A 27,574-nucleotide genomic window follows, 5' to 3' on the forward strand; every position below is an offset into this window, starting at 1 on the left:
GATTGTGTGGCCTAAAACCAGTGCCAGCACAAGAAGGTGAATGGTAAAGCATACCCCTGTTGTCTGCAGATTTCCAGTTGGCTACTAGCAGAGGAGGAGTTTTTTTTTTTAATTTCCATTTGGTGAAGGGAAAATCACAGCTGTGCTTGTCATGCCCTTCTGGTTGGGTTTGTCATGCAAAGGAAGCAGAGCCAAAAGACTGCACATTCCCAATCAAAACTAATTGGGATGAAGAGCCTTTGTAGTGCAATTAGAAAAGGAGAAAAGGCTAGAGGAAGTGGATATGGCAATTTTGCAACACTCTTTATTAGCTAAGTACCACTCAGAGAATTTGGTGAAAGGTGCTTTCTAAGTAAAATTTGTTGTGCTATAATTGATTTCTGTCATAAAGGGGAAGCTGGGATTTTTGGGACGAGCTTTAGCTTTGTATATGGAGATTATGATGCCAGATGAACAGCTAACAAAACTCAGTTTATGTTAATGCCAACCACATGGAGCTGTTTCTACAGGGAGTCAGAATAATACAATTTGTACAGAAAACAGAGATGCTGCACATCAAAGAAACCACTTTATTTACCAGCTAATCAATAAAGAATGCCTGCTGCATTGCTTCTCTTCAAAGCCAAAGTCCAAGGATATGACAGAGTAGAAAATGTAAAACACAGTAAGGAGAAAAAAAAATCCCCCACACAGTGGTGACTATTTAAAATGCAGACCTTTCCTCAGAGCTGGGAGAAGTTTCTGTTCAAAGGACTATCAAAACAGTCATTAAATACCAATCCTCATTGTGTTGATCATACATTCATTGTAGATTGAATACATTGCTTACAGGTTGGCAGAAAAATATACACGGCCAGTGTATAACAAGAAGGAGGCCATATAGTCTTTGGTTTATTGACCATTATATCCCCTAGGATACTAGTACTAATCCTTATGATTACAAAGAAAACTAAGGAGGTGTCAAGAATGTATATACTTGTTAGAGCAGAGAACCTTGCCTGGGTTCTGTTCTGGTTCTCTCTGTGTCAAACGTTGGAATATAAACTTAAATACTAATGGGATTCTTCCAATAGTTACCCTTTTTTAGTCACACTTTCAACAGTTCAGCATCCCAAGTAACCTCATGGGTCAATATACTTGCTTGTAAATTTGTTTTCCTAAAGTTATATAATAACAGTTTGCATTGTGGTACCATAACGTTTTGAAATACTGAGGAGTAGTCAAAAAGAGAGTAAATAGGGTATCTTTTGGTGTGGGTAGAAACTGATTGTGATTAAGAATACGCAGAATCTGCAGTATTACAGAATAGTCAAAAATCCCAGCCAAAGGCACTGTGGAAGCTATTCCCTGACCCAATTTTTTTCCCAGTCTAAATAGATGGGACAGATAAAGGATGGAATAAAAAGAAGACTGTTACTATAATTTTATTGCTGGGAGCAGAGGAGCAGAGAAATTAAAGTCATACCAAAAGTTTGTGGCCCAGCTAAGAGCAGAAGCAAACTCTTGGAGCAACAATCTAGTGCTTTAAACCATTCTGTTTCTGTAAGTAACACTTACTTAATGAAGATATACTTACGTGGGAGTGTGCTACGGAATATAAGCGCAAATCACCATTTTATATTGATCATCCTGTTTCCACTGCGTTTCATTGACATTCGGATTTTTATGATGAGCTCCATTTCCTTTAGTGAGGGAAATAACCTCTTCTCTATATAGTGAAGAACAAGTAACATCAAAAAGTGTTTTTACAAGGAACGTACAGTACAAGATTAGAGGAAGCCAGTGAGGGAAACAGTTTGTTATATTTTCATTTCTGAAAGCCACTAATCCTCTGGGTACTGATATTGGAGACCAGTTCCTGGAAGTTTTCTCTCCTGCAGACACAGAATAGATATGAGTTATTATTTTTAAGCTTCTGAGCATTGAACTATTCACCTCTATTGTTTATGTGACATGACAAATGTTGCTGACTTAAGGAACCTTTGTCTTCAAACCTCCAACTGCAGAATTCTCCATTTTGCTCTGTTTTCCAGTGAACACAATTACATAGCAAGTATTCACCAGCTACAGAAATACACCCTGGCTTCTAAATTATATTTCATTAATTTTAGGCACGGACCCAGAAGAAACCATTCTGAATGCTTTTAAGATTTTCGACCCAGAAGGAAAAGGCCACATAAAGGCAGACTAGTAAGTTTACCTAAAATTCTTTTATAATAATAATAATCATATAATAATAATAGTAGTAGTAGTAGTAGTAATAGTAGTTGTAATTGTACAAGTTTAATGAACTCCTTAAAAGCTATATTTTTCATAGGATTTTAAGAGACAGAGGAACTGGCAGGCTTTGTAAGCCACAGTTAAAAGACTAGACCATTGTATGATTGTATTTGTATACCAAAAAGAGATGTTATTGTCTTCAGACATTGCAAGAGGCAACGGAAATATAATCACATGTAGGCCATTAGATAGCCTTTTTTGAAGATCTGGATATAAATCAACACATGACTCTTTGTAGATTAACTCCATATGTAAAATTAAAATGAATGTCTGGTGCCTAGCTCTCAGAGAGCTTGACTAAAATGGGAAAGCTATTCCCCTTAAAAAAAAAAAAAAAAAAAAAGTGATCAATTTAATTAACTCGGGGACATGGTTTTAGTAAGAACATTTTCCTTGTTACATGTTTACTGTTTGAGCCTTCTGCTTCTAGACAACAATTTGCTGTAAATTTCCACTAGATATGGTGGGAGCAAAAGCAAATAATGCTATTAATAATATGACAATTATTATCAATATAGCTATTCTTTAAATAAGGGGGCAGGACCTAATTTGTATTCGTAACTTGTTACACCAATAGAGCAGGGTAAAAAGACTTTAAGAGCTAATTGCACAAATGTAAATCCTCATTATACTGTCCAAATGGTGTAAGCAGGCCTTCAGGTAAATGAGATAAATGATACCAAATCAAGGCAGTGGATGAGGAGGTCTGACCTATGGCTCCAGTGAAATGCTTTATGTGCCTACATTTATGCATATGATGAAATTCCTCAGTGAATTTGGGGTCTGTACTATTAATGTAGCAGCCAACTCAGGTAAGTTTTCTAAAGCATAGTACGTATAGCAAGCTTATTAGGGAACCATGAGTTACAAAGCTGTATTTGCATCAAGAAATTCTGCTGATGTTGTGATAAGGCAAAGGAATACTAAGCCTGTTACCAGAACCTCTGAGGTGGAGTTTTCCAGGACAGTATCTGCAATTACTAATGTCTCATGAAGTTAGTTAAAAATAGGAAAGTCACATACATATATTTTTCCATTACCAATTTGCTTTTCTATGGCAGTGGCACTTAATTCCCAGTGGGTATGAGAGTCCTATTATGGTAAGCAATATGCTCCCCCCCCCCCCCCCCCCAAAAAAGCCAAGTTCAGTAAAGAACTTCCAAATTAATTAAATCAAGATGCAACAAGTGGATGTAGCAAACAAGTGGGAGGAATAGAGAGTTAACAGTTTTTCTGCTTGCTTTGGGGTTAACACTGTCCAAACAGCTTGGGAAGAATACTCAGGATAATACATCAAAAGTGACTCAAACATTATCAGAATAAAGTTTAGCTTGTTGCTTAATAGGCCAGATCACACGGTAGTGAAATCACAACCATGAAATACAACCTTCTGATGATACAAAACCCATGAAATGTTATATTTCCCACCACTGTCTGTAACAATGCACCACATACAAAATCTGCCAGCTTGCCACCCTGTGTCCAGTTCTACATTCCTTGGATGCTGGAAGCCACTTGGAGTTTGGGGCAAATTAGGAATGCAGTATCACACTCCAAAATAAAGATGAGAGAGAAATACATTTTTTTTTCCTTGATGGAAAAGGTCAACCTTGTTCCCACCCCCACTGCACTGCTAACATTAGACAATTGTTTTAGTTCATCACCACAACAGAGCATAATGTTTACTTATTAGACCCGAGGGTAATGTTGATCATTACAGAACAAACCATTAAATCAATTCCGTGAATGTCTTTGAGGTTTAACTTCTATTCATATGTTTCCAAAATTTAGGCATTTGAAGGTTTTGAAATAATTTTTTTGTTGGCTCATGCAGCCCTTTCAATATGACAGTTAATGTTAATAAATAATATTTCTCCGTATTAAAAAATCCTGGAATGTTCCTCTCCAAAACCAGCCATGTTGACCTTTTAATCAGAACTTCTTTTTATGTTCATGGAGTTAACATCCTTCTGGGGATTTTTATGTCTCTTCCCTCTGCGTGTTTTCACCTCTAGTCTGGAAATGACTCACTTAGTCCATCTGATGGTAGCTGTGATGGAGTCTTCTAACCTTTCCAGAAGCTCCAGGAGTTTATAACTTAATTCCAAGTTCAATGACAGACTTTGTTTGTCTGCATCATTATACCACACATAAACTTCTTCCTATAGCATGATGTCAAAAAGAGAAAATGCTTTAGGTCAGATTCTCAGCTGGTGTAAACTGGCATAGCTTTTGGAAAGGTTAGATGATTCAGTCCTAAATGCCATTCATTGGACAAAGTGAGTCAGGCCAACATCAACTGTGTCTAATGCTGATGCCAACAAAACTTTACAGATTTGTACCAGAGGAAAATGGACCCAGAGAGCTTAAATGCATTCTGGACTTTTACAGATTAGTTTGACTGAGCTCGTGATATTTCTCATCATAGCTGTAGAGAACTGCTTATTGTAACTCACCTGTGGTGTTTTTTTTTCTTTTCTGAGAAAACAATGTATGAAGGGAAATCCCAGGGGAATAACAAAGTGTCCCAGAGATTTTACAGATAATTTTAAAAATGTTTTGAAAATACAAGGAGGCAACAAAATATTTGTTTCTGTAGAAGGAACTGATGTCAGGCAGGACAAGAGATAACATTTAGACACCCACATCAAGGCAAATGATTCTTTTTTGCCCAGAAGACTTTGTTGTTGTTGTTGTTGTTGTTTGAGAAACAAATAGTCTTTAAAAAAGAAAACAAGATACATGAAGAAAGAAAGAAAAAAACACATAATCTCTAGCTTTGGAAATAGCGAGTGTTCATTTCCCTATAAAATAAATAATGGAAAATGTGCATAGATCCTTAACTCAGTCCTTCTTCCTTGTGAGTGTGCCAGAGCCTACTGGGATATGCATCAGAAGATTATAATTAGATATTTGATCTTTTCTTTTCCCCTAAATACTTTAAGCATGTGAGTAGAGGACACATCGCGCCCAGATCTCTTTTTAATTCAGTCCTGTTTCTGATGAAGCTTATTTGTGACTTCTGACAAAATTGCTGTAAGTGCTTCCTTCTATTCACCAAGCTCCTTCCTGTATCACACTTCCTATTTACATTTGCTAATGATGTTTGTCCCAGTGCACATACATCCAATAATCAATTTATGCTGATGAGAATGATCTCTCTACTCCCCGAACCAGAGAGCATCTGAGAATTCCCCTTCAAAAAATGCAGTCACATAACAAATGACCAGACTAACAAGACAGAAATGGCAATATGAGAGAAAGAGGTGAAGAAAGACTGCTAAGTATAGAGCATGGGAAAGTAGTGCAAGGAAAACATATAGGAGAGCTTAAGCCCTGTCTGTGAGTTCAGAGTATTTCCCCAAACTTGCCTGAATATTTCCATGCTTGTCCTTGTGGGTAAGGTCCTTATTCATTACCCATAAACTTCCTTTTTCAGTTTTCCCTTTGTATCCTTCCAAGTGAGTACTTCACATCATTAAGAAAGAGATTCAGAAGTGTATATGCCTCTTACGCAAATGTCTTTGTTGTAGCTTTTTACTGGAAAAAAAATATGTGTTAGAGATATGAGGAAGTAAAGTTGTAGCTTTGCCATCAAAATTACACTTTTATCTGTGTGACTTGTTTCACTCAAGATGCATGCTGGATGGGAGCAGGAAGGGAAGCGTTACTATTTTGCCTGAACATCTGCATCCACAGTAGGTGAATTTTACTTGTATGAAAGTGTTCCTGTGCAGGCATGATTTCTATTATAAGTAGTTATTTTTAAATATTCACTTTAAAAAACAGAAAGGGCTGTCTTCAGAAGAGCTATTGTACTCTCCCCATACCAATTCTTCAAAAAAACGTCCTTTTTTCCAATCTACAAACTAAAACAGATTTCTGTACTTGTTTCAGCTTTTGTTTTTGTACATCAGGCTGTTCATTTGTCATCACGGATCTATAATCTGTTTTACTGATCTGGAAAAAGCCCTGGTAAATACCTTTGATAATAACAACAACAATAAAAAACAACTGTGCCTTTGCAATGTGAATGCAAAATCTTTTGAATTAATATAGGAATTCTCCTACAGAAAGGAGAAATTATCAGTGCAAGTGGAAGGGATGATTGTGTGATATCAGTGAGTTGATACTGGTGGATGTTTTCAGAGATTGTACATACACTGCCATCAGTATGTGAGTAACGGGGTGAAATGTAAAGACATTTTATGAAAAGGGGATGGACTGGAAGCAGTAATTGTTCTTCTTGGCTTTTCTATTCGCCTATACACTTAGGTAAAAAAAATTACATGCTATACTGACTTCCCACAATGGGTTTGAAAGCAGAGTGTAAATCAGCTGAGGATCCGTCCCAAAAATATTCTCTTTGATGTAATTGCATAAGATGCAGATTGTGTGTGGGATAAGCTCCTTGTTACACTTCTGTAACTCCAGATCAAGATGTTGTACCATGAAATACAACAGGTCTCACACAGTTTCACAGTCTCCTCTGGGAATGACTGCATGCAAATAAAGGGATTCTCAGATGATGATTTGGAATAGCTGTTGGAGTTCTCTTTCAAGTCCTCTTTCTCATTTCATGCTCCGTTCCTTTCATCCTCCGATTTTACAGAAAATATTCTTTCTTTTGGTTTTGTTAAGTGATCCAAACTTTAAACAGCAAGTGAGAAAACCTACCATTTTAGGTTAAGATAAGCATACAAAATTGCTGTATTACAATTAGGGTAATAACCTTAAACAATTTAAAACCTCTATAAAATGTCACAAAAGCAAAATAAGTTGGCAGAGCGAGGCATTGACACTGATGGGTGCCCACAGAAAATCTCTTACAATATCATGTAAGGATTAACAGCTCTAATTTATGCAGTCACACAGATTTTCTTTCATGCGACTTCAGGAGGGATCTTGCCTTCTGAATTGTCATGTGCCATTATCACCCTTTAATCAGGTTATTTCATTTTATTTGAACAGCATCAAAGAAATGCTTATGACACAGGCAGACCGGTTCAGTCAAGAAGAGGTAAGGACCTTTTCTTCCTTACTCAAAATAGGAATGCATCTCCAGCTACTCCTCAGCCATATGCATTTGCCCCTCTTTAAATGCATGAAATCAGCTCAAATCCAGTCTGAGAGAAGGTTGAGGCCAGCTCTAGCAATTAGGAACAATTCAAAGCATCTCTTCTGAATAGCTCCATGGCTAAATCAAAGTCAAACAGATTCTTTGGACTTCCATCCAAGTGTAAGCGTGGCCTATCTCTTGCTGTTCTTTCCTATGGTGAGCTGGGCAATGAATTTACTAGAGTTCAAATGCGTTTGGGTGGGGACTGTGATCTGTTTTCCATTTCTGTGAGAGTTATTTTGTTTGAAATCCGAAATGAGTTCTGAAATGAGGTACTGACTTTGTGGTTTGTGTGAGATTGAACATGGATTCTGCTGGCTGGGAGGAATTTAGAGGGACTTCCTTTTCAAAAGAAGAGATTGAGTGGAGTTTGTTCATGGCAGGAACAGACTGGAGTGCAGACTGGAATACAATTTTTAGTCAGAGCTTACCTGGACTTTAGGGAAAGCTCTTTCTGATAGGGAACTTTTGGGGATTCTAATAGGACTGTGTTAACCAGTTTTATCCTGGTTCCTATTTCAATTTTAATGAAACTAGGGAAAAATTTTCATAATGGTTAATGAATCAGGCCAGAAGGGAGCTGAACTGGGTTGAAAATGAAAAGCAGTACATGTTGCTGTCTCACAGTCCCACGTTTGTAACACTTATCTCCTGTTCACTTGGCAGATCAACCAGATGTTTGCTGCTTTCCCTCCAGATGTCTCTGGTAATCTTGACTATAAGAACCTCTGTTACGTTATCACCCATGGTGAGGAGAAAGACTAAAATGAAAGCTGAGCTCCTGCGATGATGCACCAAGTTATTTCATTATGCTTTTCTGTGCAAGACAAAGGGCTAAACATTCAGTATGTGAAGTCATGTGGTCATCAGAAGAGAACCAATAAAACAATTGAAATTAGATTAAAGTTATTTAATGCTCCTGTTTTTATAAAAGATGAAAATACCAATTTTGTGAGTTTTTTCCCATCCCTTTTTTTTTGTGTGTCAGTGGTTTGAAATGGAATTTTCTTGATGAACTGATGCTTTCGTGATTTATTGACAATCCTAATGTTCACCAGATGGTCCACTGGGCACTGCAATGTTGCTTAACCTCTTGTCTTTTATACATAAGCTCCCTGTGCTAATTGAGAAATCCTCTAACTTACTGCACTGGGAAAAGCATTTGGTAAGTAGAATTCTGTTCCATTTCACAGCCCCATGCATTGAAAGTGTAAATAAAACAATATTAAGCTCTTGCGAATACACCATACGCCTTCACCGTCTCAGTGATGTGTCCAGTTTCATAAGCCACTTCTCTCATTTGCTTTGGTGCAAAAGAACAGAAATAGTGGAACAGTGTCTATATTTCTCATAACGAATTTTACCTAGGCATTCTTAGAAACCAGCAATAAAGAATTTCCCCCTTCAGAGGTATCTTTATATCTGTAGGAAGTTGTCCATGGAATAATAAGGGCTTGTTCATTCACCAGTTGGTCATGATCCTTGTTTTAAAGGTGAGGGACACGTTGGAAGGATGTGTTTTGCCACACAGTCTAGGGAAAATACAAGAAGAAAACTCAGGAACTGTAGCCCAGGGTTACACATAAAAGGAAACTATCACTTTTATAATTCAAGGTAGCATAGCTTCTAAAATGGGCTACAGTTTCTTGTATTTGGACTTCTAGGAATTGGACATATTCTGCCTATGTGGAATACTGCACGAAAACTTCCTGCGTGGGAGTCAGAAGGACATTGCAGCCAAAGTAAAACAAGCTTCTGCTGTTTTAAAAACTAATGCAAATGGTTTCCTTTTGCATCAGTGTTGTTGGCACAACAGTCCCACAGACATGGAGTAACAAGCTGCTTCTTTTCTATTTCTTATACTCTTTCTAGAAAGAGAACTTGAGGACAAGAGGTCAAACTCTGCCCTGATCAGGAAAGGCAGAAAAGTTAAATGAAAAAGCTTTAGCATCTGCATGACTTAAGGAAGTGACATTCAGCCCCACCTGTGTGTTTTTTTTTTTGTTGTTGTTGTTCTAGCAAAGCCCTGCACTCAGTGCACATCGGTAATGTGGGAAAACTAGAACAAGAAGGCTCCTGGCAAGGACATGCCCAGAGCTGGCATAATAAATCTACCCCCTTGCGCCTATGTTCAGAAGCACCACACATGTTCCTGTAGTAAGTGTTTTTCTAGTGAAAGTAGGTGAGTTAATTGTGTCTACGAAGAATTAGATTGCTGCAAAATACTGGTGGAGCCAACTAGAACCAAAATTTGACCCTTTTATGCATGAGTCTTGCTGAAGATGTGGAAAGGGCTTTGACACTTCTTGGCATATATTCTTGTAACATTTAAAACAACAGCGTGCTCCTCCAGGTCCTCCCTATGGGGTATGCAGCTTGACTGGGTTTTTGGGACTAGTGAAACTCCATGTAATGCAATGCATAATCTCTTTTTCCATCTTCTGACTTATCTGCCAGAAGCTAGGCTTTCCTGTACAGGCACAGCTCTTACCTCTGTTTCACGTGATGGCACTTTTCTCCCCAAAATGTGTTTTTATTTTATAAGTGTGGGAGCACCACTATGGGATGAGATTGTAGCTAGGCAATGGGAGGTCATGGAGGTATTTTCAGTGGCAGAGTAGAAAGAAAGGTATTTGTAAGCTTCTGCTTTGTACTCTTTTGTGGACCCAAACAAGTGACCACACTTCTCAGCAGAGAAAGGGGCTGCTTATAGGAGAGAGAAATTGATGTTTCCTTTGCAGATTTAATTTGGAAGTTGCTTGAGCAGTGAGTCTGGAAAATGCTCTTCTATGGCATAAACATACAAATCTAGTGCTGCATTGTACGAGCTCCACAAAATGATATACCCCATCGAGTGAATACTGACTGTTCCACTAACAGGAGCTGAAGTCACTCAGGCATCAGATGTCGTATGGTGCTTACATTTTTTGTTCTGTTTAAAGAGTTCAGAATGAGATTGAAGAGTAGATAAAATGGCATTAGGGCTTACCTTTTGCCTTCTATCCAGAGAGTATTTATTTTTCCTTGTGTGAGTTGGTAGACAAAAACTTTGAGGACAGTGCTCTTGAAAGGTGAGGTCACATTTTTCCATCAAAGCATACACACTTTTTGATGGATCATTTTTCATCTGTTATTACTTAGTTACACGACTTCTTCAAGTGCAGCTCTGGAGTGTCTTAAACTGATGAAAGTCTGCTGCACTCTGCCCCTTTCCAGGTTGCACCCCTCCTCTCCTTCAGGTCAGCACTTGGACCTTCCTTATCACTGTGAGCCTTCCCACCAGCCACTGAACTGTGTCTGGCCCTAGAATTGTCACTGGACCTGAACCTGACCTGCAGCTTGACTTCTCAGCTTGACCCTTGGACCTCTCATTGTAGACTTCCATGATGATTCCTTCTCCTTCCCTTCCATTGATGACTTCCCTGAAGCAGAAGTTTTTCTGAAATTCAGTCCAAATGTCCTCCAGCTCCTAAAGGGGACCAAACCAAGGTGTGGGCTGTACGCTGTGAGGTCCTCCAGCAGATACCAAACATTAATGCACCACCACAGTACCCTCAACCACCCAGAGCTCTTGTGACACTCTGAAGCAGTTCTTGGGCTTCATAGAGGCCCAAATTCCTTAGGACCCTGGTTCTTCTTCCTCTTCATTACACTTTTCTTTGTTCAAAATCCATTCCACTTTTTTTTTCTTCTTTTTTCTGTCTCTTGCCCCAGGATAACTGCACTTAGTACAGCAGACACGTGCCTGTTAGCAGATTGCTTGAAGAGACCTTTGGGTTGGATTGTACCATTAAGCTTGTTGTTCATTTGGACTTCTGCACCTTGGGCTCTTGGGCCATCACACAACAGAATTTGAAGCTGTAACCCTCCCCTTCTATAAGGGAAAAGGACAAATGTTCAGATTAACGTGATGAAATCATTATGGACTTGTTCTAAGAATCTTTATCAATCCTGATTTCATTTTAATCCACATTTGGGGAAATGGAGCTGTGCTTACAGGTTTTTGGATGCAGATTCAACTAAGTAAAGGAAACAAAGAGCTGAGGTTATTTCCACAAAAACCAAGATTCTCACCAAAGCATCATTAAAGTGATCAGATGGGAATTGAACTTGTGTGAACTCCAGCAGTTGCTCTTTAGTGTCAGCCCTTTCACAAACAATTACTATTTGGATGGTAAGAAAACAAAGAAACAGTGAAGAATTGATAATCTGCTTTATTAACACTTAAAAGTTTAACACTGTAAGCCTTTCTGAAACCTTGTGAAAGGGTGCAGCAACATTTGAAATATACTGTCATAAAAGGCAGAGGAAGAAAGGTTCTTATGCATTCCCTCTGGCTTGTTGTTCTGCTTGGAGGCATGGTTGTTGTTAGAAATATTTGTTTAATCTTTCTAAACTTTCCAAGTCGGTAGCCTCACATCCAAAGCAAGCCTTATTCAAGTGCTGGCCTTATATATATAAATATATATATATGCATATTAAATATATATGCATACTAAAAAAAAACAAAACAAAAAACAACACATCTATCTATATGAGAATTTTTCCCCAAACCATCTAACCTAAATCTGTCTGCAAATTAAATCATTTTCATCCTTTCTACCCTCTTTGTAATGAACATTAGCACACTGGAAGACTGCTTAGTTTTCTATTTTTCAATGTTATTTTCCAACTTTTCCTCTCAATGATCTCTTCTACACTTCTAATTCTTTTTCTCTTTATGACTACCTTAACTTTGTGTATATTTTTTTCTTAAAACGTGATATGTCAAGTTGGACAAATATTCCAGCACCAGCCAGAATGGAATATTTATTGTAGGAGTTATCTGTAAAAAAACAAGGAAAACAAAAACAACAAAACAAAACAAAAGAGCCCTGTGATGCAGCAGCAGTGAAGGTTATGTATTTTTCTAGGCAATGTGGGGAAATGTTTATTCCATTCCTCTCTTTCTTAGTAGCTGCTTGCTTCTGATCCCCTGTAGCCTGTTCTTCCTATCCCAGAAATTTCCTTAGCTTTGCTTCCCCTCTGTCTCTGTTACCTTGGTAATGTGCCAGCATGGGTTATCTGAGGACACGTCTTGAATTTTCACTAATGTTAAAAAGGTTCAGATTGTCTGAAGTATAAGTTTTCTGTGTAAAAATACAATACCAATACAGTTTTAACATTTTCATTAATGAGCTGGATGATGGGACTGAGTGCAACCTCAGTGAATTTGAAGACTGTACAAAATTGGATGGAGCAGACCAGGTAGTTGTGCTGCTGTTCAGAGGGACTTCAGTGAAGTAGAGAAATGAGCAGAGAGGAATCTCAAAGTTTGTCAAAGCAAAATGTGGAGCCCATCACCTGGGGAGGAATAACTCCTCCCCAGAGGAGGAATAAGACCTAGTACAGAGACCAGAGTACAGAAAAAGACCTAGTGGCTAACAAGTTGAATATAAACCTGTAGTGTGTCCTTACAGCAAAGAAGGCCAACAGCATCCTGAGCTGTATGAGGAAGAGCATTGCCAGCAGGTCAAGGAAGGTGAGTCTACCACTCATCACCAGTGAGACACATTTGGAGAGCTGGGTCCAGTTCTGGGCTCCCCAGTACAAGAAAGATGTGGACGTACAAGAGCAAATCCACAAAGGACCATGAAGATGATTAAGGGATTGGAACATCTGACATACACAGAGAGGTTGAAAGAGCTGCTATTACTCAGCCTTGGGAAGAGGACGGGGGAACTTCAGTGTGTACAAATGCCCAATATGTGGCAGTGAAGATGACAAATCCAGCCTCTTCGCAGTGATGTCCAGTGGCAGAATGAGAAGCAAGGGACATAAATTGAAGTGCTGGAAATTTCATTTCAACTCTTTCACTGTGATGGTGGTTAAACACTGGAACAGGTTGCCCAGACAGATTGTGGAGTCTCCAATGTTGGATATATCCCAAACCCAACTGGACATGGTCCTGGGAAACCTGCTCTAGCTGACACTGCTTTAAGCAGAAGGGTTGGTCTGGAACATCTACAGAGGTGCCTTCCAACCTCAATAAATCTGTGATGCTATGATCTTATATAGGGCAGCCTTGTTAATACAGCCCCAGTGGCACTTGCCTTTTACTCAGCTGCTTCCATTTGCTGACATATGTTTGGTCTGTGCCCCACTTTTAACATCAGATCCTTCCCTGAGGAACTACAGTTGAGCCAATTACTATCCGTATTTTACTGGTGCCTTTCTTCTAACATGTAATGATCTGCACTAGCCTTTAATTCCTTCTTGTTGTTTTTCCTTCTCCCCTTCAATTTAAGCTGTTCTGAATTCCATCCCTGTCCTCCAAACTCCTCATAAGTTGCCTTAGCTCTGTCCGTCACTGACAAATTTTGTATACATGCTCTCCATTTTGCCCTTCGAATTGTTAATATTGAATGGAATCTGACCCCAGGACAGTCTCCTTCTCCTCTTCCTTCTCTGTCGACAACCTTGAAATGTCTTCTGATTTTAGCAGTGGTAATTCATGTAGGACATGTTTTTTAGCTGTACTGTAGGTCACTGGTCTTCAACCTGCCTGTGGGCAACTGTACAGGAAAAGTTTCTCACCTGTGGGCCTTGCTTCATTTCCCAATCAGTCTAAATTCAGGTGGTCACCAGCAAGGTGTTATATAAAAACAACAGCCAGCCATACCTCTCTTAAGGTACCTGTGATAATTCTTATACCCAATCAAACTCGATTTCCCACTGCAAACGGGGGAAAACCAGGTTGAGCAAAGCTAGTTTATATGCAAGATCAAATCCACTTGGATTCCTAAAGGCAAGCCTATGGCTTGCACCAGAAAAGACTCCACTTCCAGAGCTCTGATTGTGTGGCTGGGTTCACAGCTCGCTAAGGAACACTTCTGGGCATGCTGATGCTGTGCAAAGCCATTGGCACAGTTGCTGTGGCTGATGTCCCTTGTCTCTCAACATGCTATTACTCTTTTCCAAACTCAGAACTTTGGAAGGCATAGATGGGGTTTCACTTTGAAGGAGCTGGACCTTGGATCCTTGAAGCACATGTGGCACAGTATTTGAAGTAGCACAGGTTTCTGACATGCAAACCTGGATTTTTTTTTGCTAGAACTACATAATTTGGGAGATGCTCCTGCGCATTCACTTAACATTGGCCACTTAAATCTAGTGTGTATTCGAGGAGGCTTATCTCTGCAGGACTTCTCTTCAGTGAAGGGAAAGAGGTCCTTGAATAGGCATTACAGGGCACTTAAATTCATTTCTGCTCTGATTCAGCCTCTGCAAGCATCTATCTGACTCTGCTGATTATAAAGCAGGGGCCTAGGAATGCTAACTCAGGTATTCAAGGTCAAGCATAGCCATACCTCCTTGAGTCCTTATCTGGGGAATAGTTGCCATTTGTTGCTGGCCTTTTCAGTTTAAATGATTGCTTAGTATGCCTTTTGACTTGAGGAACTTTTTTTTTTTTTTTTTGGCAAAATATACCGGCAAGCTCTGCATTTGGTCAGCTGCTTCAGCAGGAGTACAGAGCTCAGATGGTAGGCCAGGCAGGAATTTTTTGTTGTTGTAATGACAGTAATAATGTTATAAGACAGTAGCTGTCCCTTCATGGGGTAAGAAACCCTATGTACGCAAGTGGTGGGAGATCCAAATAGCCAGAGAGATGGAGGAAAATGTAAGAAACAAACCATCTTGGCTGAGGTCACACAGCAAGTCAGTAGAGTTATAACCAGCCAGGTCTCCTGATGACCAGCAGCAGTTGGCTACATTGCCTTTCTAGATGCTGATCCTGCAAAGCTGTACGTACGAGCTGAATCCCAACAAATCACTTGATAGAGTTGGTCAGGTATTTGCTAGGGTTGTTACATACTGGAAAAAAAAAATAAAAAAAATAAAAAAAGCCATCTCTGGAGACCAAATGTGGTTGCTCATGTGATTGGCTCTCACAGAGCTCAAGCAGCAGCTGGTTTGTATGTAACTGCACAACACACAAACCACACCTTGCTCCACACCTGGGCTGGGGGGAAGCTGGTTCCCCTTTAGCTAACTCACACAGTGTTGCTGGAAGCCTTTTGATTCTCGCTTTGTATGGATTTTGGCGTATTTCATGGACCTGCCCACACATCACTAAAAACTGGTGTTGCTTGCTGTGTAACGGGCTCACATGCCTCAAAAACAAGTTGTTTTACACAAAACTGGGAAGAATGGCAGATTATTTCTACTACCTTTTCCCTTTAAGTCTTGGAAAATGCCAGCACCACCACAGCTGCAATGAGTAGAAATTTCATTACCGGAGATGCAGAGGGGGGCTCCTCTAGCAAGCCAGAAACAGATAAATCTCCATGAATTTACTGGTAAACTAGTGCCTTTAAGCTATCATATGTAAAAAGGATGCGGTTTAAATAGCATCCAGAAAGTTATTTGTAGAACAGGAATTAGCTGGTTTCAGCAAGGATCTGCCCTTCCAAACTGGGCTCTGAGTGTAAAGGCTGTGACAGAATTTAATGCTTGGAAAAATAATACTTGGGTGATTCAAGTGCTGAAGTGGTACAAGTATCCATATTTTGTCTAAAATTGTGAAAAGCCTTAAGGAAATGATCAGTCATTTCTTTTTAAAGTGGTGTTAAACTTCACCCACGCTTGTACAAACAGCAGCATGCAGGTAATGCTGCATGCCACCCTGTTTCTCCTGGAAAAAGTAGAAAAGTTTAGTTTTATTGCTGGGTTAAATATGTACATGCAAACATGCTAACCAGAGTGAGGCATGGGGAGCCAAGGTTTCCCTCAGCCTTGCTCTGCAAATGCCAGTGGGGCTTTGCTGAGGCTGTTCAGGGCCCTTCCTGAGCATCACCAACACCTGGGACCTCTCCCACACCTGCGCGGGGCTGCTCCGAGAGCTACTGCAGCCCCACAGTGTGGGGGATTAATGCTAATGGGCTCCTCTCAGCCTCGCTGGAACCGTGGCCCATGAGGGACAGAAGAAGCTGTTGTGGGCCTGCACACAGCCCTGGCTCTCCCTGCTCCCGCATGGCTGATACGGAGGTGAGGCAAGGCCCTGGCATGCCAAGGTAAGGCAGAGGTTTTTTCCAAGGAGCATATTAATTAGGGTACTTGAGGCCTCGGATCAACCCTGGGCTTGTGCCTGGGGAACCGGTTCTTGGGAGAGGCAGGATGAGGAGGTTGTGGGGTTTTTGTTGTTTTGTTTTACCTTAGCTGTGAATGACTTTCCGTGCCCTGTTTAGTCAGCTGTGTCTGATTATATAAAGTAACCCCCTGGCTTTTTGTATAACATATAAAGCTTATCACCTTTTTCCAGTCGCTTCAACACAGTGTGCTCATTAAAGCACCCCTCAGTTGCTGAAAAAACAACTGCCTGCTTTTAGTGTTAAAGATGTGTGTTTTGTGCCTGTGTGTATCGGGCCCGGTGAGGCCCTGGTGACTGAGGCGCTGGGCAGCGTGCTCTCCCCTGAGGGGCTGCCTGTTGCTGTACCTGGCCCAAACAGAGCAAACTTGTAATCCTATTTTTTCCAGATGGCTCCCTCTAGCTATGTTTTAATGGCAAGGTAGAAACAGTGGAGAAAAATGGAGTGGAGTGCCTTGAAGCCCCTCTATCACTAATTTCTCCCAGTCTTAAAATGGATAAAATAGAGGTGTTGTCCTGTGTAACTGCTGTGGGTGTCTGTAGCATGTAATGCAAGTGCTAAGATGAGGAATAAGGCTTTTGGTACTCTGTATTTAGTCAGCCTAGTGAGGGATTTACCAGAGGATGCTTCAGACGCCCTAATTTAGGAGCCGGGTGTTATCTGGCTCCCTGAGGAGAACCCTGCTACAGGAGCTGGTGGCTGAATTCACCAACAGGGCTGAGTAACTTGAACATCTCCGGTTGTTCCAAACTTTTCTAACACATTGCACTTTGCAAGCACTAAGGAGGACATATTTTGCTTTGGGTTAAAAATAAAATCCCAGTGTTGTGGGGCTCTGTGTGAGTGAATGCTGGTCAGCCATTGGGGTGGCCCCACAGCAGCCATTTTGGCTCCTTTCAGGCCGGAAAGGTGCAGACAGGCATTTGAGACCATCTAACAGAGAAAGTGTGGAGGTTGAAGTAAAGTTTCATCTGCCTTTTGCAAAAACAAGAGCAAATCTTCCCAGTAAAACTTTGACCCCTCTGTTATGGGTGCTTGGCTGACAGCCAACAGTGTGAATGGCCCCTGTGCTATGAGACAAGTAACAAAGGCTGGTGTGGATTCTCTCATGTCTAGTAAATGCTTTACTGCAGTGGGGTTTTTAAGAGCATCTTCATCCTTTACCCAGCTGTCTATCCCGTGAAACCCACAGGAGCTTCCTGTCTTTGAAACCTCTCCTGCTCTGTCAGCCTTGGCTGAAGTTTGCCTGTGGCTATTACAGCTGAGGACAGGCAAGTGCATGTTTTATTATTCTATATCTTCCCCCAGTGTACTTTTTAATATGTGTGCATATATACTGCCACTTCTGAATCAATTTCATGTTGAATCTTCAATTTAGTTTAACTGGCAGAGATGGGAACGTGGAGGCTTTCTTTTCTTTTTCTTCTGACTTGTTTCCATCTACTGTTTTATGAATGTTCCATTGCTCAATAATGGGAGGTGGAAAATGAAATCCCAAGATCATATTTTAAAGGATGTTAATGACTGTGAATGTAACCAATATAGTTAATAACAGTCCAGGCAGAGATGGAAGACCGTTCTCCTCTTTTGACTAAAGGCCAACATAGCTTTCTGATTATCCCTTCTAGAGAAGGATCTGGATATTAAGGGATAAGTCATGCTAAGTATTTCCTTCTTAGACTCCTTATTCACTTATGCCTACTGTTTTTTTGTCATCTTTAAAGGTGTTGTTTAGCCTGTTTTGAATTACTTTAAAACAAACAAGTCTTTTAAAAAACAACTTTTAAATCTATGGAGATATTTTCTAAATTCTTTTGATTAAAGGGATCAGATTTTTCTTCTTTTCTGTAACAAAATTAAAAATAGTTCTTAATTTGGAGGGTGAAAGTGAGGAACAAGGACTCTAGGCTTCAGAAAGCTCTGCTTGGTGGAGGGAGTAGCGTGCGTTCAGTTTCCTTGTGCTTTTCTGAGTTAAACTTAGAAATATGGAGGCTCAACAATCGAATACCATGTCACAGATTCCAGTACAGAATTACTAAGAAAAAAATGTACTGTTCTGTTTCCATAAACCAAAAAGCAGTAGAAGTTATTTTAAGCTTAGAGCAATGAGAAGATAAGGAAGTACTGGGCAGAGAGAAAAACAAAACCCCTTAGGCTAATGAGCCCCTTGCCTCCAGGTTTATCTTGGCTCCACCTCTCTCCTTTGTCACTGTATTCGTCAGTCTCCTCCTCCAGTCTAGCTGCCTCTTAACCTCATTAATGCTTCACTTTGATGGTCTTAAGTTCTTGACAATTTACTCCAGATGTTTGCTACTTTGAATGAAATAGATTTCCCAGATTTCCTGTTTACTCTTAATGTCTTTTGTCTCTTTTTCTTTGAAAGTGTGACAATTTTTTTAACCTCTTAGCAATCTGAATATGAGTCTACTGTTCCACCCCCCTCCTCCTAGCATCCTCCTGAAGCTTTGAATGCTTTCCTTAGAACGACACTCCTTGTTGCCATCTTCTCACAAGATAACCTTGCTCTTCTTTCACCTTCAATTCTGAACACGTGAAATTCTGAGCTCTATTTTTTTTTTTCTTCTGTTCTGCTGGGCAGACGTGTGTGTACACACATGGAAGAATCATGGGAAAAAATTCCCACTTTTTGATATACTTCAGACCAAATGTTCTTATAACCTGGGATTGCCCACGTTGTTCATCCCATCGGGTGCCTTCCATGGATGAATTACCTGGAGAGACTTGAGTAGAAGTAATGGGCTGGCGTCTCCTTGTCGAGCTGCTCAAGGCACACAACTCGGGGCTGCTCTTGGCAGCACCGACACAACTGCCTAGAGCACGAGTGTGGTTAGAGCAGCGCAGCTGACCTGGGCAAGGCTGTGCTGTTGGAAGTTCCCGTTATAGCAGTAAAAAACGTGTCCACTTTAAAGTGCTTGTATGGCTTTAATTATTCTGTTGTTTTCTTTAAAAATAAAACTAAAAACAAAACAAACCTTTAAGTGAACCAGTTCTTCAAGTACAAAAGCTGTGCCTAGACCAGGCCTTAGGCCTCAGTCTTGCAAACACTTTCACACGTGCTTAACTTTACCGCTATGAGTAATCCTATTGATTTTAAATGGCACTACTGAGGCAATAAAGAGTGGATTTGTATTATCTGGGGCTTACCGTGGGGTATGTTAGAAGTCAGTCTTATGAAATTAATGATTATGTGGGTGCAAGAGGAGTGTCCAGTCCAGGACTTAGTTAAAATGAAGAGTACTCTTCCTTATAGGCTTCCTTTGAAGTATTTAGCTGTCTTGCCTGCTCTTTTAAGTTCTGTCTCTTGAAAGCCATTCATTTTTTTTTTTGACTGGTGACTTTTGTTACGATGTCCTTTAAAATAAATATTCAGGTATTACTTGGCATACTGTGGCTTTCCATCTCCTCTTGGTCGACTGTAACCTTCCACTGAGGCTATTCCATGCGTCGGTGCCTTTACAATGGCATTTTCTGGTTTCTAACACTGGGTGTACTCATGCTGCAGCTTTCCAGCCTCTGCAGCTCTCTTCTATCCAGCTGCCTTTTTTCACAAAACTTGTAGCAACGTGACAGCTCTGAAACTCCTGTCTCTATCAAACTGAGCTGAAAGCAACCAACTCATTCAAAAGTTATTAGAGATGCATGCTTGTGCATACCATGATCATATATACGTTATTTTTAAAGGAAGTCAGGCAGAAAAAAAAAAAAAGTGATTTGATTAGAGAGAGATGCATTTGAATGTTTCACGAGCTTGAAAAAATGACTTTGCTTTGTGGCTGGTCTTACAAATATGTTTTACCCCAACTCATCCCCATTGAGGAGAGCAAGGCGAGGGCTAGTTTTAATGCAAAATGTAAGTGGACAAACAGTTTTGGAAGTTGCAGAAGAAAAATTCACCTCTCAGTACTTCAACAACATAAGCAGGCTTGGCATTAGGGCTTAAAGATCTGTGCCAGTTGCCAACACGGTGGGTGAGTCATTTCTGCTCAGGTGTTTGCTGGAGAAGGAAACCTTTGAGTTCTGCTTAGTTAGAGAAATACTTGGGGGAAACAGCCCTGTTTTGTTAAAGCACCAGCAATCTGACATCATAGCCAACTTTGTCCCAGCTGGCTGTGCTGCAGATCATTAAAGGGAGAGGGTGTTTCATGCACTCCAGCCTCTTTTCTCCTTTGTTTAAAAGGAGAGATCCTTGCATTTTAATTGGAAAAAAAAAAAAGCAAAAACAAATAGCAAGGGGAAAAAAACAACAACAACACCAAAAGCCCTGAAGAGGGCTGAAGAAGAGAACATTTAACTTTGGCAAGAGCGTGTAGGGGAGGAATGGTCTGCACAAAGGGGTTTATTCCCGACAGCTGGAGTACCTGCGTGTTGCACAGTGTTACGTGTTACCGTTCCCACTCTTGCTTAGCAGGTGCCCTTAATGCAGCAGTTGTGCTGTGACACTCACACAGGGAATGTGACGCCTTTAGATGGCAAGAACCTAACTCTCCAGTCTGGCAGAACTCGGGGTAGGATTCCCACTGAGTTCTGTGTAAGCCGGTCAGTACCGATGGTCGTGGCTGAAGCATGGGATTTGTGCTTTGCCACAGGATGCACTGAAGAAGCAAGGGTGGGGGTGTAGCACAGCAGGTGAAAATTAATGAAGCCCAAGTCTGTCACTTGCTTAATGAACTCTTGGAAAAATTGCTTTGCACTTGCCCATCTCACTCTTTGGATTACTTTTGGCACTTTGCTAGGATTCTTGGCCCTGTATGGGTGGGTGTTTTGCAGGAGAAGCCTTCAAGACCTGCAGGAATTACAAGATTGATGATGATAACCTGCATATTCATTATTGTTTCCCGGGCTGTGTGAGATGGCCTCATTTGAACCCAGTTTGCATGTTCAGTTCACAAGACAAATATCAAAAATCCAACCTTTGGTAACAGGTGTAGGGAAGCGGCATCTACTCTGATGTTATTTCTTTTGTTGTTGAAGTGGGTGTGCTGCCAGTCCTGTTCTCCCTGCTCTGTTTTTAGGAGATCTGTGGTGCTTGTGGATCGAGGTTATAGTTGGTATTCCTCCCTCTAGATTGTAAAGCCAGACTTCTGGTTGCTGTTTGACCCTCTCTGGTGAGAGATGGGGATCCTGGCTATTGGACAGCCCAGTTGCTGCTAGTCTTACTCCTCCTAAGTATTGCTCTTGGGGCATTGCTGCTGCCAGAACTCGAGGCCCCAGTTCAGCCCCTGCTGATGCTCTTGCTGGCTTGGATGCCTCCTTTGCAGCTTTCTGGTTAGACAGTTGTTAGCTGCAAAGTTGGGGTGTGGAAGATGGGTCACTGCTTGTCTTAGTTTTTCTCCTCTGTCTCTTTGTTTGATCTTCAGTGATTTTGGAGGTGAGTGTGGAGGGTAGTGCAGTGGGTAGAAATAATGTTAACTTTGGCAATGAGCCAAAATACTTTTTTTTTTTTTTTTGGATCACAGTCTTCAATTAGATTAGGACAGAGTTGTGTGTCCACATGAAGCTGAATCAATGAATTTGGATTTGAAGGCACCAGCATCCTAGAAAGAGATCAAATGAAACTGAAGCTCAGGATAGAAAAATGTCTTTACCAGGTTGTCAGAGATATACAACTTTGTAAATTCTTGTCAGTTTTGCAAATCAGCTGTTCTAGATTTTCACTATTAGCCTACAAAATAGTCCATCCCTTTTTCTGTCTCCCACATACCCTTCAGGTTCCGCCCCCAAGGAACAGCATCAGCCAACATCTTCCACTTGGGACCTTCCCCTATTCTGTGTTGTCTGGCGAAACAACACAGTAGAATTTTTAAAGAAGAGATGTTGGTTACAAAATACGCATAATGGGCATTTAAAAACATCGAATTTGCTAATACTTCTAGATGCAAGAGTTATAAAGAGAAGTCCCAGCTGTGATCCAGGGTCTTCTTGTGCTACATATTATGCAAATACATATTTTGTGCAAACAGGATGATGCAATCGCTTGGAAAACTTTAGAATCAAAGCAGAGAAAGGGCAAGAGGGGAAAGAAAAACACATGGAGTGAAGTGACTTCTTCAGGGCCATGTGGCAGGTCACTGGCAAAGGCAGGAATAGCAGTGGGTCTCCTGAGTCCCAGGCTGGTCCCTACCCACCGCGGTATCCTGCCTCTTCTAAAAGCACCCCTGTGCCTTCCCAGTGCTCCCCAGCCGCCCTTAAACTCTGTCGCAGAACTGGAGCGCCGAAATGGGTCCTGCTAATTCGATTTAACCTTTGTTTGTCGAGCTGCTCGCCTCCCCAGAGCGGCGTGGCTGCTCTGTGTTGCTGGGAGCTGAGCTGGCTTTGTTTGGTTTCGAAAGAGGAAATGGAGCACGGCAGAACCGCCTGTGGAGCGGAGCGGAGCTGGGATGCTGCACTGAACCGTGCAGATGCCATACCAAGAACAACTCGTGGTTGCAAACCAGGCTACCCGGTTTTAAATCGCATCCAACTTTTTTTTTCGAGCCAGGCAACTAAATATTTCTGAAGCTTATTAAATTAACCAGTTAGACCAAGGCAATATACAAGGTATAGAGGCCAAAGAAAGCAGCGTGGGTGTAACTTTTTGAAGGAGAATTATAGTTGCTGCTGATCATGCTGTTACAGTAAATGTTGTGTCAGTGTTTCCATTATTGGTCTTTTTTTTTTTCCTCCTTCAGTGAGTTGTTCTGGGGCTGCGTGAAAAGGTTTGCACACAACAAAAAGGTTTTCACGTGCTGCAAAATGTAATGTGAAACCTGCTAATCTGTTATCCAAAGAATCCCCACAGTTTAGGCTAGAAGCATCCTCCAAAGCTGGCATGTGAACCTGATGCTGGGCACCCAAAATTCTGGGGGAGTTCAGTCCATGCTCAGCTCTCCCTGATGTGAAATGTAGTCACTTTGGTTCTCGCCCGGTGTCTAAAGAGGTGACAGATCTTCAAGTTGGGTAAACATCTCTGGTTCATCTCTGATATGAACAGAGCTGGTCTGTGTTTGTGATTTGGCTTGCACTCTTTGCATTACATCGCTGCGTGGGGACTCTGCGATTGACAGTAAGATGCTACACAAGATGCCGGTCTTACTGCAAAGACCTTCTGTTACTGAGCAAGCTTTGTGTGTCAGCCCACGCAAACGTGCTGTACTTGATTAATCGTGTTCATTAGGGTTGTATTTTCAGGCAGCCGAGAACAGGGCTCCCTTATGCTGGGCACTGCGCAGCTCCGGAGAACCAGCAGTGCTTTGTTTCCTGTGTGATGTGCCAACATCTTTCTCCAGGCCAAACCTGCTTTCTAATTCAAGTGACAAAATTAGTGAAAAACTGGTTTGCGTCTTGCTCTTCCATCCGCCTGGGCATGTTTGGGAATCCCTTAGAATGACTGAATTCAGTGGTTTAAGCTTTTTTTTTTTTTTTTTTTTATTGCACACCTCCCACAATAACTCTGAAGTAGCTTCATAATGGAAATGCTGACACAACACTATCGCCTCAGCCCCAGGAGTGTGTTCCACCTTCTATTGTTTGCCTTGGCCTCTGTATATTGTATACTGCCTCAGTTTAATTGGTTAATTTAATAAACTTCTGAAGTGCTGTATCAGTTGTCTGGCTTAGCTTTCATCCACTAGCCTGATGAAGAACGTATAAGTTTCAAAAGCTTCCCTGTATGAAGTTAATCAAATAAAAAAAGGTATCTCCTACTGTATGCTGCATGTATGTCTTGGAAAGACTGCTTGAACTGACACATTTTTACAATTAAAAAGCATTTTAAAAAATCCTAAAAAATCTTCACTTAGCTAATGTTCCAGGTCTGACCTGCTTAACTTCAGTTAAAAAAAAAAAAGTTTAATTTTTTATTTTTAAGGGAGTTCAGTGCTTCAGTAGCCCCATCTGAATTATATGCCAGGCCAAACTGTACTTTAGATGGACTCTTGGGGTTGGAAAGGAGGGAGAGAAGTGGGAAAAACATAATGAAAATGATTTGAAGGTATTACAGAGGAGAAGTCTGACACAGGGCTGAACTGCAAGACTTGGGTGATCTGTGCTGGGTTTCTGGCTCTCGCCAAATCCCTGCATAACCGTGAGCAGGTCTTTTAACACCTCTGTGCTCCATTCCTGATTTGGATGTCTTTTTATCTTTTTTCCCCATTTTGTGCATCTCATTAATTCAGGTTTTGAGATTTGGGGATCATATGTTATAATGGGGCTCTTTATTTCACGAGCTGCGATAACAGCAAGGCGGAAAGCTCGGTAGGTCTCGCAGTGCTTTTCCATGGCGGGTGCAGTACGGCCTCTTTCGGGCCAATGCAGAGGGCACTTAAGAGAGGCCTCATGTGCCACATGTGAGGGAAAATATGTCTGCCTTCAGCCAGCCACAGAGTGCAGTGCACGTGTAACATGAGTCCAGCTTTATCTATTTTAATCCCCCGTTTGAGCATCGCAAGATTTAGGGGTATTCATTTATCAGGAGTGATTTAGATATACTCGATCATGCCTCAGGGCAGGGGAACAGCCTAGGTTACCTCTTGATATCCCTTCCAGCCCTGTTTTTTTATGACTCTATTAGATCTGACAACAACAGAGTCATATACTTTGTTCCAAAGGATTCTTCCATTAATTAGTACTTTGTGGTGCATAGCTCCTCTTCCCTTGAGGAGCTCTAAGAGGTTGACAAGTGCTAATTAAGTCCTACAAGAACTGGTGTGTTGGGTAATTATTATTTTACAGGTAGAGAAACTGAGGTGCAAATGTAACCCACAGGAAGTTTTGGGACAGAATCTCGCTCCGATGCTTAGCATTTTAGCTGCTTAAAATTCTTGCCGAGCCGTGCCTTTGGGCTGTTGTTGCCAATGGAGAATACTGCTGGTGCTTCCCTCCGCCTGCCCACGTCTGAGCTAGCCAAGGCTGTAACAGGCTCGGCAGCCACATTTGGGCTGCATCAGTGTCAGAGGGGGCTGCTAGCAAAATGAATCTGGCCTGGGTGCCAAAAATAAGTTTATTTTCTCTCTATTTCCAGGCTTTCTGTACTTGTAGAATTATACCGCCTTTAAAGGGGAGCTGCCCCAGAGTCCCAAATCAGGCCTTTTGTACTGGGAGGGAGGTAACCTCTTGCAGTCTACATCACTCGAGGGTAATTTTCAATCAAACATTTACCCGTGTAATTAATCTGCTTCAGAGTTCTCCGGTGTGAAGTGGCGTGGCCAAGTGGCATTTGAGAACCCTTTAAAAGGAAACGGGATAATTGGTTTAGTTCTTGGTCAACAATACAGCAGGAGCCATCAAGCCAGACTGGCCCGTACCTGGATCAGTGGTGTTTAAGCTCTGTTCAGTCGGCAGTACCTGGCTAAAGGAGGGTCTCTCGGGTATGGGAGATGAGGTGTGGAGTGGCTGGAGTGGTTTCCTTTGTCCTGTACTAGGGTTATCATCTGCCTGTGTGTTTCTGGGTGTTGTACTGTAGCCGTAGGAGAGAGATCATGATAGTAGAACTAGCATGGAAAAGCTGCCTCCTGTGTCCCACAACAGCTGTTTGCAAAGTCAGCCTTTGTGCGGATTTCCAAGGAAACCCGCCACTTCCAGAAATAGCAATATTTATTGTCCTCAGTCAAATTGTGTCCTGAATCTCCAGCAATTCCACTGACCTTCCTGGGTCTGTGTAGGCTGTGCACAAGGATCTGAATTTGATCTGTGGATTCTGGTGAAGCAAATTTAATGCCGCCAGCCCAGTCCTCAAGCCTGCCATTTGCAAATTATCCACGTGAATTGCCCCCTTAGGTCTGTGCTCACAGAGCAAGAGCAAGTTCACAAGGACTTTTCCTGGCTCCATCTGAGATGCACAACGCATGTTGGCAACCCAGGAATGTAGACCTGGGAGCACCAACTCCAGCATGGTGGTGGATTTGTGTGCTCGATGTGATGCAGGGGAGCTGGTTAGGCAAGTTGAACTCTGATTTGTAGCTTTCATGTGATAGAAATACTTGTCCTGTTTTCACTGTCCGGCTCTGTCACGCTGCTGCACATCAATTCCCTTCACTCTTTCAGGGTGTGGTCTCGATTAATGTTTGCACACTGTAATTTGTGATGTTGCTCAGTTTAACAGGACAAAATTTGCCAGTCCAAACCCTGTCGTGGTGAGAGGGTGAGGTGCTTATTAAGATCAGGTTTCTTTCGTGATCAGACATCTGTCTCTTGTAATCCCACAAGCCAAATTTGTAGCGCAGCTTCACACGGCAGCAGTGGCTGGGAGATAATGGGTTGCTTACGTGGAGGCCGGGGGGAAGTGGTAAGAATGAGCCCCACAGATATTTCTTGTATGAGCATTGTTTTTCTCCCTTATGAAGAGGCTTTCTTGGGACACAATGAGTAGGGCCATGGAGGTCAGATTTGCAAGAAGTCTTGCTGCAAACCATGCTCGATGTGCAGATGTTCCTGTCTCCTGTCCGGCTGACTGCACCATGTCTGGTCTGATCACATCGTCCGTGCTGCAGAGTCCCTGTAGCAGCCTCTGTTTATGGGGAAAACTACCGTAGGGTCACAAGCCTTAAAGGAGCTAATTGTGCAGTTCTGGACATCTTTAGCAGTCCCTGTATTTTCAGAGATGGGGCTGGTTTCGTTTCAGAGGCAGCTGCTACATGATGTAGAAAAAGGATGTGCATCTCCCAGCTCTTCCCAAGCAAGCGATCCCAACCCGTTCTGCTGGAGGAGCAGCAGCCAGGTGGGGAGGTATGCTGGAGCGCTGGGAGCGGACAGCACCCCGCGTGTTTTCTCATGGTTTAAGAGATGAAAAGGCTTGTGAATGGACATCAGCAGCCTGGCCTCCCCCTCCTTGACTCATTGTGGGCCAAACCTCCTCAAACGCGTGTCCTGCTCTGTTGTGTATCCAAGTCTGGAGTCTGTGCCAACAAGGAGAGGCTGAGTTTATGGTTGCGCAGAGGAATGGTGCTGCTATGGGAAGGGCTGCAGTCGGGAGGGAGGCCTGGTTAAGCCGGAGAGCCCAGCTGGGTGGACTGGCCAGTTGCTCATGGCTAAGAGCTAAAACCACAGAGCA

General features: G+C 41.7%; 1 protein-coding gene and 1 long non-coding RNA gene across 12 annotated transcripts in view; both read left to right on the forward strand.

Annotated features, from left to right (window-relative positions):
* Positions 1–8,305, forward strand: part of MYL10 (myosin light chain 10) — a 52,296-nt gene extending 43,991 nt beyond the window's left edge. For all 7 annotated transcript variants that reach the window (XM_080563178.1, XM_080563177.1, XM_080563175.1 and 4 more), the window contains 3 exons: positions 2,112–2,190; positions 7,252–7,300; positions 8,066–8,305. In XM_080563178.1, the coding sequence (XP_080419304.1) occupies positions 2,112–2,190; positions 7,252–7,300; positions 8,066–8,164 (227 nt within the window). In that variant the 3' untranslated portion in view covers positions 8,165–8,305. The remainder of the gene's footprint in view (positions 1–2,111; positions 2,191–7,251; positions 7,301–8,065) is intronic.
* Positions 8,306–15,648: 7,343 nt separating this feature from the next.
* The window catches only part of LOC308180859, an 84,505-nt gene continuing 72,579 nt past the window's right edge, over positions 15,649–27,574 (forward strand). For 4 of the 5 annotated variants that reach the window (XR_013941217.1, XR_013941218.1, XR_013941219.1 and 1 more), the window contains exon 1: positions 15,746–16,452. This is a non-coding gene — a long non-coding RNA (uncharacterized lncRNA). The other variant, XR_013941216.1, reaches the window with a different exon arrangement.

The sequence above is a fragment of the Anser brachyrhynchus genome (assembly GCF_964034855.1).
Source record: "Anser brachyrhynchus genome assembly, chromosome: 20".
NCBI classification, from domain to species: Eukaryota; Metazoa; Chordata; class Aves; order Anseriformes; family Anatidae; genus Anser; species Anser brachyrhynchus.